This window comes from Marmota marmota, unplaced genomic scaffold (genome assembly GCF_001458135.2).
Source record: "Marmota marmota marmota unplaced genomic scaffold, marMar, whole genome shotgun sequence".
NCBI classification, from domain to species: domain Eukaryota; kingdom Metazoa; phylum Chordata; class Mammalia; order Rodentia; family Sciuridae; genus Marmota; species Marmota marmota.
Genome location: NW_025999880.1, coordinates 4,110,221 through 4,123,920, shown reverse-complemented (window position 1 = coordinate 4,123,920; position 13,700 = coordinate 4,110,221). Strand labels below are relative to the sequence as shown.

The window sequence follows — 13,700 nt, the reverse complement described above, 5'->3', positions numbered from 1 at the left end:
TTTTTTTTTTTTTTTATGCTGTGCTGAGGATTGAACCCAGTGCCTTACTCATGCTAGGCAAGCACTCTACCACTGAGCTAAATCCCCAGCCCTACACTAATAATTTTTAAAAACTATCTTTTTTTCATAGCCTGCAGAGAAAGACAGATGGTACTGAATGGAGACAACTAGCCAGAAGTTTACTAACAGAGATAATAGATTTGGACCTTGCAATTTAAGTTCAATGTAATTAATTAGACTGGTTCATAGAATTATTCTCACATGCTGATAGTAATGGTTGATCACATTTTATTATGTACATTATAAGAAAATATATGACTACCATCTTGTAATTTTTTTTGGAATTGTTTTGTGTAATTTTGAATTAAAGAAAGTGTTTAATCCTCCAACTTCTTTTTGCCTTACTCTTCAAATAGACTTAGTTAAATTAAGCCAAGAAAGATCATGATCATCAGGTAGTATAAAAATCAAGGATATCCACTTATTGAAAATTTTCTGGTTGAAGGAAAAATGACTATAAAAACTAATTTGACCTGGGCATGGTGGTGCATACCTGTAATCCCAGCAACTTGGAAGGCTGAGGGAGGAGGATGGTAAGTTCAAGGCCAACCTGGGAAACTTCACAAGACCCTGTCTCAAAATTTAAAAATAAATAAATAAATAAACAAATAAAAATATAAACAAAAAATAAATAAAAATAGAAAGGACTGGGGGTGTAGCTCAGGGGTAGAGCACTTGCCTAGCATGCACTTTGCCCTGGGTTCGATCCCTACCACTATAAGAGGAGGAAGGGCCAGAGAGGAGGAGAAGAAGAAGAAGGAGGTGGCAGGGGAAGAGGAGAAGGACTCTTATGAGACAAGTAGCAGTTCTCAAATACAAAGAACTTTTGGGATGGTCATTCCTACAAAAAAGGCAAAATAACCACAGTCACCACCATTATAATTCAAAATACAGCTGAGACTCTCATTGAAGCAAATACTTTCTGTTTATGAACAGTAGGTTCTGTGAGATCCTGAGATAGCTTGTGTACAAAGGAAACTTGGCTGAGTGACTTCAAATGCCTAAGAAGTTAAAAGTAAGACTTTTCCATAACTAATTATTGTCTAATGGTATTTTTGTATATTACTCTGCCTACCAACCTTTTTACACCATCATAAAACTTTTCAAATAAAAAAACAATGATAAGGGGCTGAGGGTTGTGGCTCAGCGGTAGAGCGCTCGCCTAGTGCATTCGAGGCCCTGGGTTCAATCCTCAGCACCACATAAAAATAAATAAATAAGGTCAAGGTATTAAAAATAATAATACTTTTAAAAATAATGATAATACTAAATGCTAAAAAGGATGAAGAGAAACTGGACTTCTCATAGGTTGCTAGCGGGGCCTGTAAAATAGTATAGTCACTCTCTTCAGTACTTGAATAGTATTTTTTTTTAATAACTAAACATCCATTACCATATGAACCAGTAATTTCATGTTAGGCATTTATCCCAGAAAAATGTAAACTTATGGACACAAAAACCTGTACATGAATGTTTACAATAACCTTATTCATTTAAACAAAATCCTGGGAAAACCACAAATGTCCTTCAGTACATAAATAGCTAACAAATTCTGGGACATCCATATAGTAGGGTACTATTCAGCAATGAAAGTTGCTGAATGAACTATTGATACATGCAACAACTTGGATGGTCCTCAAGGACATTATGCTTAGTTAAAAAAATCTCAAAATGCTATATGATTTTGTTTATATAACATTCTCAAAACTGTAGATATGGAGAAAAAATCAGGGGACAGCAGCTGAGGATGGGGTAGAAAGTAGGTACCAATATAGAGATAGCACAAGGGGCTTCTTGTGTGGTCATGATACAGTTCTGTATCTTGCCTGTGATGATGCTTACAAGAATCTATATATGGGTTAAAATTGCATAGAAATTAATCTCTCTCTCTCTCTCTCTTTCTCTCTCTCTCTCTCTCTCTCTCTCTCTCACACACACACACACACACAAATGAATACATTTTAAAAATGGGGAAGAAAAGAAAAAAATGGTGAAAACTGAATAAAGTCTGTAGTCTAATTAACAGTAATGTACCAATGTCAATTTTTGGTTTTGATACTATACTACGATTACATTAGATATCACCTTTTATGGAAGCTGAGTAAAGGGTAAATGAGACTCTACTGTTTTTTGCAACTTCCTGTAAGTCTGTAAATAGTTCACAATAAAAAGATCACTGTTGGTCCATAATCATAGAATTTTGCCCTTGATTCACGTCCCCCACCTGACCCCAAGCCTCTGGCTTTCTATTATATTGAAAATTCCCAAACTCTTTCAGCATAATATTCAAACATCACAGTAAAAATGTTTCAATAATATTTGTCATTCATGTTAACAACATTCTGTATAATAAGTGATATGTCTTTTACAGTTTGTAAAGTATGATTTATAAGAATTTTACAAGCTGGGCATGGTTGCACATGCCTGTAATCCCAGCAATACAGGGGGATTGAAGGTTCAAAGCCAGCCTCAGCAACAACAAGGAGCTAAACAACTCAATGAGATCCTGTCTCTAATAAAATACAAAAAAAACAGGGCTGGGCATGTGGCTCAGTGGTTGAGTGTCCCTGAGTTCAATCCCCAGCACCCCCCAAAAAAATAAATAAATAAAAATAAAAAGGGCTGAGGATGTTGCTCAGTGGTTAAGTATTTGGGCTTAATCCCCAGTATCAAAAAAAAAAAAAAAAAAAAGATATAGAATATGATTGTTGTTAAACATTTGCCAGCCTACCACTCTTCTCCCACCCCCACAGGCAGCCTTGCATAGCTCTCTAGAAGTACCCAGTACTTCTTTTAGTGCTCTGGTTCCAAAGTTGCATAAGTTTTGAGCGCCAGCCCCAACCCTATTTTTCCCCTAATCTCACTAATCCTTAATGTATAAATTTGCAGAACTCTAGGTTTTTCAGGGTCTTGAATACTGTGTTACAGATAAACATGTGTATATAAATAAGTAAAAAATGTTACAAAGCATCATATGAACACAGGCAAAATAAATCCTCAAATTTCCTTATTTTTTGTTAAATAAATAAATAGGTCATTTACTTTAATTATTTAAAATCAATTCTTTTTGCATGATTTAAAAATATTATAGGGCTGGAGTTGTAGCTCAGTGGTAGAGCTACAAATGGTAAAGATGCTAAATTTTATGTTGTGTGTATTTTACCAAAGTGAAATATACAGGCACATATACACATATCCTGCAGTTTCAAAAAGTTTTGGAATGCTGAACACATTTTTCAATTGAAACTTAAAATAATGATTAGATTCTTGGCCTAACTTACAAAATCCTATTTATACTTTTAGGTTTGATCCATAACACAGCTAAAATATGACATATACAAATTGATATAATCTCTGTATACTTTCTCCTGTCTCAACAGGTATATTAAATGGGAGTTAGATTACTATTTCATACATCTTTTTATTTTGTTCTATTAGATTTTGGTATGTTTAGTTTCTAGTTGTGAATACTGTGGCCAACAGAGAGAGTGGTGTTGTAAAAACAAAGAAAAATATAGGGAGTAGAGAAACTTTACTAACATTAATTATACAATGGGACTCCAAGGTAGATCTTTACTATTTTTTTTTTCCTATCCAAATTGGGTTTTTAGGCTGGGGCTATGGCTAGGTGGTAGAGTGCTTGCCAAGCATGCGTGAGACACTGGGTTCAATCTCAGCATCACATAAAAATAAACAAAATAAAGGTTTAAAAAATGGGTTTTTATTCATCATAGTCAACTGACACATACAGGTACAAAAATTATAAAAATAAACCAGTAGATATTTAAAGGCAAAAGCAAAAATTTGCACATTGAAATTCATACTCTTTTGTTTCAGACTAGCCATTTGGTGTATCTGTAAATGGATATTCACAATTTGGTGATTGCTTGCAATAGATGTCAAGATATAGTCTTGGTAAACTTTGAGACTTATGAAATAATCCTCTTTATTTGAGCAATTACTGTAAAGTAATATATAATATTGTTTGTCTTTTAGAATTCAGATATTCCTATACTCTTCAGTCTACAACGTGTTCTGCTTATTCTTGGCCTTTTCTTCACTGGCCTCTTACCTTTTGTGCCCATTCGAGAACAATTTTTTGAAATCCCAATGCCTTCTATCATACTGAAGTAAGTGCTTATCCTTTTTTCATCAATTATCAATTCTAGAAGGATTAAGATAAAGTCTTGCCGGGTGCAGTGGTGCAAGCCTGTAATCCCAAGGGCTTGGGAGGCTAAGGCAGAAGGATTTTGAGTTCAAAGACAGCCTCAGCAAAACAAGGCACTAAGCAACTCAGTGAGACCCTAAATAAAATACAAAACAGGGTTGGGGAAGTAGCTCTGTGATCGAGTGCCTCTGAGTTCAATTCCTGTTAACCATCCCCCGCAAAAAAAATAAAGCTCGTTAATATCAGTATTGCTTTTTTTTGTTTGGTGCTAGGAATTGAATCCAGGGCCTTGCACATGCCAAGCAAACACTCCACCACTGGGTTACACCCACTCTTAGTTATGGTTTGTCCCCAATAAACTCATTTTGGGCTTGGTCCCCAAAGTAACTGTACTGAGTGATGGTAAGAATGTGATTAGGTCACTAAGTCACTAAGAGGATTAAAGCCTTTCTTATGGGAATGAGTTCTTGCCCTTGGCTTTTTCTTGCTTCTTTTGTATACTTGCCTTTCTTCTGCATATTCTTTACTGCTTTTCTGTTACCATGAGGCCCTCACAAGAAGCCATCCAGATACCATTGTCATGCTCTTGGAATTCTAAAACTGTGAGCCTAATAATCTCTTTTCTTTATAAATTTCCCGACCTTGGGTATTTTGTTATAGCAACAGAAAACAATCTAGGATAAATATCATTGTTAAATAATAGGTTTTGCTGGGTTGGGGAGTATTTCTATGGTAGAGCACTTGATAACATGCATGAGGCCCTGGATTTTTGATCCCCATCATCACATACACACACACACACACACACACACACACACCAGATTTCTGTAGTTATCTCCATGTTCTGTTCCCTGACAGAGAGAGAGAATTTTTTTTAATATTTATTTTTTAGTTTTCGGCGGACACAACATCTTTGTTTGTATGTGGTGCTGAGGATCGAACGCGGGCCGCACGCATGCCAGGCGAGCGCGCTACCGTTTGAGCCACATCCCCAGCCCTCCCTGACATATTAATAATGTTTTTTGAGATAATTTTAAGACACATTTTCCAAATTAAATAATAAAGGATTATACTTTATCTGAACTAATCTCAGGTTACAACTTCCCATGCCTGTATACTCAGAAGTCAGACAAAAAGAAATGAGCTTAAGTACAGAAGCTTAATAATTATTTTATTCTGACATCAAATAACAATTGCCCTTTATTTTATTCTTCTTCATTGATAGTAATATACAGCTAAATCTCCATTAAACTCCAAAATCACCAGCAGGAATAATACATTTATGAAGAAAAACCACTACTACCATCACCAAAAAGGTGAAGAGGAAAAAAAAAAAAACTTTGGAAATAAGAGAAAGAAAAGGTTAATTTAGTTTGTATGAGATACTTATGTGTTTACATAATTTCTCTATTAAGTACAGAGTCTTGCTTTCCAGTCACAAATTTAAAAGATGAAAATGTTTAAAATGTTTGCTGTTGCCTGGGAAATAATCAACAGTACTCAATAGTTGTTAAATTGTATTTGTTGTTATTATTAAAGAACTCTTCATCTCAAAATGCTACATACTTAGAATGTGATTTCTTCTTTTTAATTAGGGCATTATAGTTGTACATAGTAGTTAAGTTCATCCCGACAAAATCATACATGCATGGGATTCAATTTCAGTTCACTTTCCCTGCCTTTTCTCTCCCCTTCTTACTTCCCTCATTCTCTTTCCTCTTCTCTAAAAGTCTTCCTTTCATTCATCTCTTTATTTATTTATTTGTATGTGGTGCTGAGGACTGAACCCATTCCTCACACAGGCTAGGCAGGTGCTCTACCACTGAGCTACAACCCCAGTCCCATCTTTATGTATTTTTAATTTATTCTTTCTACTTATATGTAAAGGTGAAATTCCCTGTGGTATATTTATATATGCACATAGCATGGTCTTAAAAAATTACTTCCTTTTTCCTGTACCTTTTTATATATATATATATATGTATTTTAATTGTAGATGAACACAATACCCTTATTTTATTTGTTTATTTTTATGTAGTACCAGGGATCAAACACAGTGCCTCATGCATGCTAGGCAAGAGCTCTACCACTGAGCCACAACCCCAGCCCCATCCTGTCCCTCCTTTCTCCCTCTAGTCTCCTTCTTCACTCTGCTGGTCATCCCTATATCTTTATAGGGAGATATATTTTGTTCTAGCTTCCACATATGAGAGAAAACATTCAGCTCTTGATTTTTCTGATACTGGCTTATTTCACTTAGCATGATGTTCTCCATTTCCATCCATTTACCAGCAAATGCCATAATTCCATTCTTCTTTATGGATACATAATGATATATATATAAAACATTATATATGATTTTTCTTAATCACATTCTTATCCACAGAATGTGATTTCTAGCTATAGATTTCATAAGAATAACTAAGCCATGACAAAGGAATTTGGAGATTCTGGGGAGATCATTTAAATGTGATTTTACCTGCATGAAAACATTTTTCTACCCAAAATAACTTTAAAAAATAAAAATAAACATTAGTGGGCTGGAGGTGTGGCTCATCGGTAGTGCACTTGCCTGGCATGTGTGAGGCACTGGGTTTGGTTCTCAGCACTGCATATACATAAATAAAATAAAGGTATATCAACAACTAAAAAATATTAAAAAATAAAATAAACATTAGTGCAGCAGTCATTAGAAAATATAGGTAAGATTAACAATTAGGTCAATACTCTTATGTTTACCTTTCCTTCTATGCCTTCCTCCCTTTCTTTCTTTCTTACTAGGGATTGAACCCAAGGGTACTTTACCACTGAGCTACATCCCCAGCCCTTTTAAAATTTTTTATTTTGAGACAGGGTCTCACTAAGTTGCTTAGGGCCTCACTAAATTGCTGAGACCAGTCTTGAACTTGCGATCTTCCTGCCTCAGCCTCCTGAGTTGGCTAGGATTACAGGTGTGTACCACTGTAACTGGCTTAACTTCTGTTTGTTGCCTGTTTTCCAGCTGAGTTTCTTAGTGATGAGGATGTTTATTATATCTGTCCTCAATTATATTTATAAAAAGTCCGTGTAGCTATTTCTCAGACAAAACAACAGAAAACACTTTTTTTGGGGGGGGAGGGTACCCCGGATTGAACTCTGGGGCACTCAACCACTGAGCCACATCCCCAGCCCTATTTTGTATTTTACTTAGAGACAAATTCTCACTGAGTTGCTTAATGACTCACCATTGCTGAGGGTGGCTTTGAACTCACTATCCTCTGGTCTCAGCCTCCTGATTAATTCCTTCTGGGATTACAGGCGTGCGCCACCATACCCAGCAGAAAACACTTCTTAACTACAAAGAAACAATTTTCATTTGCTATAGTAGAATGATTCCTGGGATTAGAGGTTTAGCTCAGTGCTAGAGTACTTTCTTTTATATTTTATTTATTTATTTTTAGAGTACTTTCTAAGCCTGTGAGAGGCTCTGGGTTCTATTCCCAGCAACACACACACACACACACACACATACAATAAAGTGATTACTAACCATGTATAGCTTTTCTCCTGCCTGGAGCTGAATGTTATGCTCTTTAGATTATCTATATGTGTTTCTTTTGGAAAAAATATTGTTGAAATACCAAATAAGAAGCACAAACACTATAGCATTAGTCTTTTCTCTAAAAAGTGATTATGGATTAAAACAGGTAGAATACTATTTGTGTGTGTTTCAATGTTTGAAGGAGAACAATGGATACTTACATAATCTAATAATTGTATTTAATGAGGTAATTAGTATCCCTGAATTCCTGAAATTTCAACCAGGAGTTTCCATCTCAGAGTTAGAGAAAAGAAGAACTTGTACTTTATTCAGAGAGCTTCTAATAAAACTTGAACTCAGACAGAAAGTTAAAAGAGGAATTTAACAGTTGTGGACTCTCAGAATTTAAGAGTGTAGTCAGGAGGGGTGTCGGAAAGAAAACAGGAAACGAAGCTCTGGGAAGAATGAAAATGACTTTGTGCTGATAAACTTAGAAAGCCTCTGAGAAATCTTGGTAGGCGAGAGGAGTGTCAGAGATTTCCTTTGGATACCAGCCCAAGTTAGTGACACAGGTAGTTAGTTATTTGGCTCAAGCCTCAAAGAGATGGGAGGAGGAACTCAGCATGGGGCTAAAAAGTCAGGTAGAGCCTTTTAGTAGGAAAGATAATTTTAAAAGGACAGGTCCAAGTCCTCAAATATTGAAAAGGAAAGAAAAATATACATTATACACTCATTTTTTACCCCAAATATCTTTTTAAATTCATAGCACAATTTAGTTGTGTGTTTAAATCTACTACATAGGAAATTATAGCCAAGGAGGAGAAAGAGGTTGTCTAAAAGAGAGGATCATGATAAATCCAGGGCACCAGGTCTCTGAAATATAATTTTTATTTTTATCTTCAAATAGTGATAGCAAAAAGTTAGCTTGAGGCCTGTGGAAACAGAACTGACTGGGCTTTTTATTATTGTTGTCCTTTTCACAAATATTCTTTTTAAGAACATAGTAAGACATGCATGGTCTTTTTTTTTTTTTTTTTTTTTCGTTTCATTTTTGAACTTGGCTTATTCCTGTATTTCTAATTTTTAATTCAAACTTTATCTTTCCTCAGGCTAAAGGAACCACACACCATGTCCAGAAGTCAAAAGTTTCTCATCTGGCTTTCCGATATGTAAGAATTTTAGTTTCTTGATATGCAGGTTATTGCTCTGTGTTTAATAAATATCACATTTAAAATTTAGTGCAAGCTTCCCACATGGAATTTGCAACAAGGACTTGGTGAGCACCTCCTAAGCAAGTGGATGTATGTGAATCATTTAGAAGTAGCTTAATTACTTACTAGACACAAAAACCTCAGGAGGAATTTTGAGAGTTAATGTCATCCACCTTTGTGGGAAAACTGAGCCCCCATTCACCCAGTGAAATGATTTACTTGGGGTCATGTAGCTAATTAGTAGCAGAGTTGTGGTAAATAGCCTTCTACTTATTCACTGATTCCACTAGTTCACAAATAAAAACATGGTGAAAAGAAGTGTGCAAAACAATATGTAAAAATATATATTGCCTACTGGCACATTTTTTAGAAACATTTGTACCAAGACTCAGCAACAGAGAGATCCTTCCTGCAGGGTGAAGACACACTTTAAAGAAAAATGCCTTAATTTTTACAATATATTGAGTTTAATTTTAGGTAAAATTATGTAATTGTTTTATGTTTTGCTTTAGAATGGAGCCTTGAATATTAAATATGTTAATAGTCCTAAATCACAATCTTTTATTTATTTCTTTTTTATTACCGGGGATTAAACCTAGGGGTGCTTATCCACTGAAAACCCCCATCCCCCATCAGCATTTTTAAATATTTTATTTAGAGATAGAGCCTCGCTGAGTTGCTAAGTGTCTTGCTAATCTGCTGAGGCTGAAGCTCCTGACCTGCTGGGATTTCAGGCATGCAGCACCATGCATGGTACAACCTTTTATTATGTAGCTCCTCTTTCAAAGTTTTGGAAAATTGATTTTATGTTTTTTTCTGTGCCACAGGTTTTTTTTTTTCCTTTATTCTTGATTTAATTTCTAGTTTTCAAGAACGTGCTTTTATTTTTTTTAATATTTATTTTTTAGGTGTAGTTGGACACAATGCCTTTATTTTATTTACTTATTTTTATGTGGTGCTGAGGATCGAACCCGGGGCCTCACACGTGCTAGGCGAGCGCTCTACCGCTGAGCTACAACCCCAGCTCCAGCGCACTTTTAATTGGTGTTAAAAGCACATCAGGGGGCTAGAGTTGTGCATCAATGGTAGAGTGCATGCCTAGCACATGTGAGGCACTGGGTTCCATCCTCAGCACCACATAAAAACAAATAAATAAATAGTTATTTTTTTTAAAAGCACATGATTTCAGGTTTTTCTTACTTAAGATCATTCTAATAGATACAACTGAATAGAAATAATATGTATGACTTTCAGATGGGTGCCATGGCGCACTTCTGTACTCCCATCAACTTAGGAGGCTGATGTAGGAGTATCACAAGTTCCAAGCCAGCCTCAGAAATTTAATGAGACTCTGTCTCAAAATAAAAAGTAGAAATGGCTGGAAATGTAGCTCAGTGGTAAAGTGCCCCTGCATTCAATCCCCAATACAAAAAAAAAAAAAAATGAAGAAGAAGAAGAAGGAAAGAATACATATAACTTTCCAGTACAATTAGTTCATATCTTGTTCAAGTGACTTGTAGTCTAAAAGTGCACTTTTAGTTATTTGAAACTAAAATTAAAAAGAAAAACAAAAACTTTTTCATAGGTATTGAATAGTATAACTAATGGATATGTGATTTCTAAGATAACTAACAAAAGACTAGTTTATTATGTAACTGAAGTATGATGGTAAAGAACTTGACATGAATTTCCTGCTTTATTTTAACCTGGCACCTTAACACCTCCTAGCTCTCTCACTCTCATTATGGCTCCAGCAGGGAAAGTGAGCAAGCTTTTTCTCCATTAAGGTTTCCATGAGAATGGATCTTCTGGTGGCAGTACTGGGGGAGGTTCTCATTGTCCACCAGCCAGCAGCCAACAGTTAAGGGGGATCCAGCAGTTAAGATTTGAATTTATCCTCAGGAGCTACTATTACTTAAGACCTTTGCTTGTATTGCTGGAGTTTGGGGATTCAATTAAATAAAGAATTACGAATCTCAAAATTGACCAAGGTAGGACTGAGGACTAATTCTAGTCAGTAGTTAGGACTAAGAAATACAGCAGGGCATGGTAGCTTGTGATCCCAGCAATTTTGAAAGCCAAGGCAAAAGGATTACAACTTCCAGCAATTAAGCAAGACCCTAAGCAACTTATGGAGACCCAGTCTCAAAGGATAAAAAGGGATGTAGTTCAGTGGCAAAGCATGCCTGAGTTAAATCCCCAGTACTAAAATAAAACAAAAAGAAAAAAGAAAGAAATACCTAAATCTGTTCTGCCTTTCTTTTCTAGTTTATTAATGAGGAAAGCTTTATTTGACCACCTCACTGCCCGAGGCATTCAAGTAAGTTTCGGGAACAATGCATTTTGAAAACAGTGTAGCTTATCAATTTACCACAAGTGTAAAGGGTAGGGGCCTTTAACTGACTTAATTTGAACCCAGATTCTGGTGTTGTTCCCTTGCTGATTCACAAATGAGGACATTAAGATCTACCTTATAGTTAGTAATAAAGCATTCGTGTTTCTGTAGCTAGATAGCTCTTTATATAGTATAGATGAGAATAGCTAAGTCAGAGGGGTTGGGCAGTGCATGTTTAATGAGCAAGTGGAATTTTTTATAAGTTTACTGATTTCTTAAAATGGCAACTTTAAGAAGTTCTAAGAATGTTGAGATTATATAGATAAATGTTATAAAAATATTTTTCTCTTTTAACATTTGTTTTCATACTTGTGATTTTGATTTCCAGGTGTATGTTTGGGTATTAAATGAAGAACAAGAGTACAAAAGAGCTTTCGATTTGGGAGCAACTGGAGTGATGACAGATTATCCAACAAAGCTCAAGGATTTTTTACATAATTTTTCAGCATAGAAAAAGGAAGTATTCAAAGAAAACACAAAAAGACCTAAGAAAATAAAATTTCACCGTCATTTCCCTAAGATATTTCCAGAATGGTAAAAGTTTTAATCAGTTAAGTTTTTATTACCTCATTTTTAAGCCTGTATGAGAATGTAGAAACAATATATTGTATATTTATTTCAAACAATATTGCATATTTTACATTTATAAATTGTTTAGAAAGATAACTTGTTTTGAGATGTAAGTAGATTATTAAGATGTCTGTATATACCATTGTGGTGGAACACTCCTGTAATCCCAGCAGCTCGGGAGGCTGAGGCAGGAGAATCACAAGTTTGAGGCCAGCCTCAGCAATTTAGCAAGGCCTTAAGCAATTTAGTGAGACCTTCTCAAAATTTAAAAAAAAAAAAAAGTCTGTATATGATGCTGTATTCTACTAGTCTAAGTAATTTTGAAATCAAAGGCTATTGGATAAACTTGTCATTAGCTCTCACTGGAATAAGATCAACTAATTTAGTAAAAGAAAATTATTGAAGGTCATTAGAGCTGTTTCGCATTGTTTCATTATCTCTAGATACATCTTAGTGAAAAGGGAAAAATACAGTGGAAGAAGAGCTTGAAAGTCAATGTCATAATTATCTGGCAAGTTATGCATCATTAACAGAAGGCAAGCTCAAAGAAATACTTTATCAGAAACAAAATCTGTAGACTAATTAGATTTCTCAGTTGCTGTTGTTATGGGGATATTGTACTTGTAATCTTTTTCAGGTGTGTAACAATGCTACCATGTCTTTTTTTATACATGAAAAATAGACTTTTAGGGCTAGGGCTGGGGCTAGGGCTGAGTGGCAGAGTGCTTGCCTGGTATGTGTGAGGCACTGGGTTTGATCCTCAGCACCACATACAAAAATAAGCAAATAAAATAAAGTCATGTTCTCCATCTACAACTACCAAAAAATTTTAAAAAATACTTTTGGTTTTAAATTAAAACAAGATCCAAATAATCATGTTTTTATGTTTCCTCTAAAGAAATCTAAGATTTTCATTTTCTGTCATTGACTTGACTGTTTGAACCTATATCTAGATTTTAAATAATATCTTGAATCCTAATAATCATATGAAACTGATGAAAGTACATATCATTGTTTCTAATACATACAGTATGAACCATCTGTTGCTGATCCTTAAGGATTCCTTCTTGGGCTGGGTATGTGGTTCAGAGGTAGAGCACTTGCCTAGCATGTGCAAGCAAGGCCCTGGGTTCAATCTCTAGCATGGGGAAAAAAAAAAATCATTCTTTAGAGTATGAAGTAGAAAGAGAATGTAATTTTCCAAACATTAGACATCACTTTCTCAGCTGTTCTGATGTGACTTCGTGTAATCTATCTCTAATCTTTTTAACTAATTTTATGATCTCAGATTGGAAGATAAATATAATCTGGAGTAATAAATGTCTTTTACCTAGATTATGCCTCTCATTTGGAATTTGCCAACGATGTAGCTATAAAGGATGACCATACTCTCATCTGTTCCTGGATGACATAAATATCATTTGCTTTGTTGTTTAAACTGAAATAAAGTTTTCCAAGAACAAAATAAGTGTTCTCAATTTTCTTTTTACAATTATAATTCCAAATACACTTTATAGATTTCTTGCAGAATTTAATGAGATGGTATGAGTAAACAGCTGAGATTTCTCTCTAGAATAGAGAAAAATAAAAGAAAAAATGGAAACACTTTTATTGTAAGAAAATTACTTCTTGGCAATTCTATAAAAAACTTGGGCAAGTAATCTATTAAGTCAATCATTTTCACTTTTATTTATTATAATTTATAATTTTCATTTATTGTAATGTATTTAACTTATTACAATGTGTAATTATTTGCTAGGGGTTTGATCATCTTTA

General features: G+C 34.9%; 1 protein-coding gene across 3 annotated transcripts in view; it reads left to right on the top strand.

The window, feature by feature from the left end:
* The window catches only part of Gdpd1 (glycerophosphodiester phosphodiesterase domain containing 1), a 48,560-nt gene extending 35,168 nt beyond the window's left edge, over positions 1-13,392 (top strand). The window contains exons 7-10 of one of the 3 annotated variants that reach the window (XM_015495398.2): positions 4,057-4,190; positions 8,858-8,917; positions 11,228-11,279; positions 11,683-13,392. In XM_015495398.2, the coding sequence (XP_015350884.1) occupies positions 4,057-4,190; positions 8,858-8,917; positions 11,228-11,279; positions 11,683-11,805 (369 nt within the window). In that variant the 3' untranslated portion in view covers positions 11,806-13,392. The remainder of the gene's footprint in view (positions 1-4,056; positions 4,191-8,857; positions 8,918-11,227; positions 11,280-11,682) is intronic. The other 2 variants (XM_048792236.1, XM_048792240.1) reach the window with 2 other exon arrangements.
* The last annotated feature ends 308 nt before the right edge of the window (positions 13,393-13,700 follow it).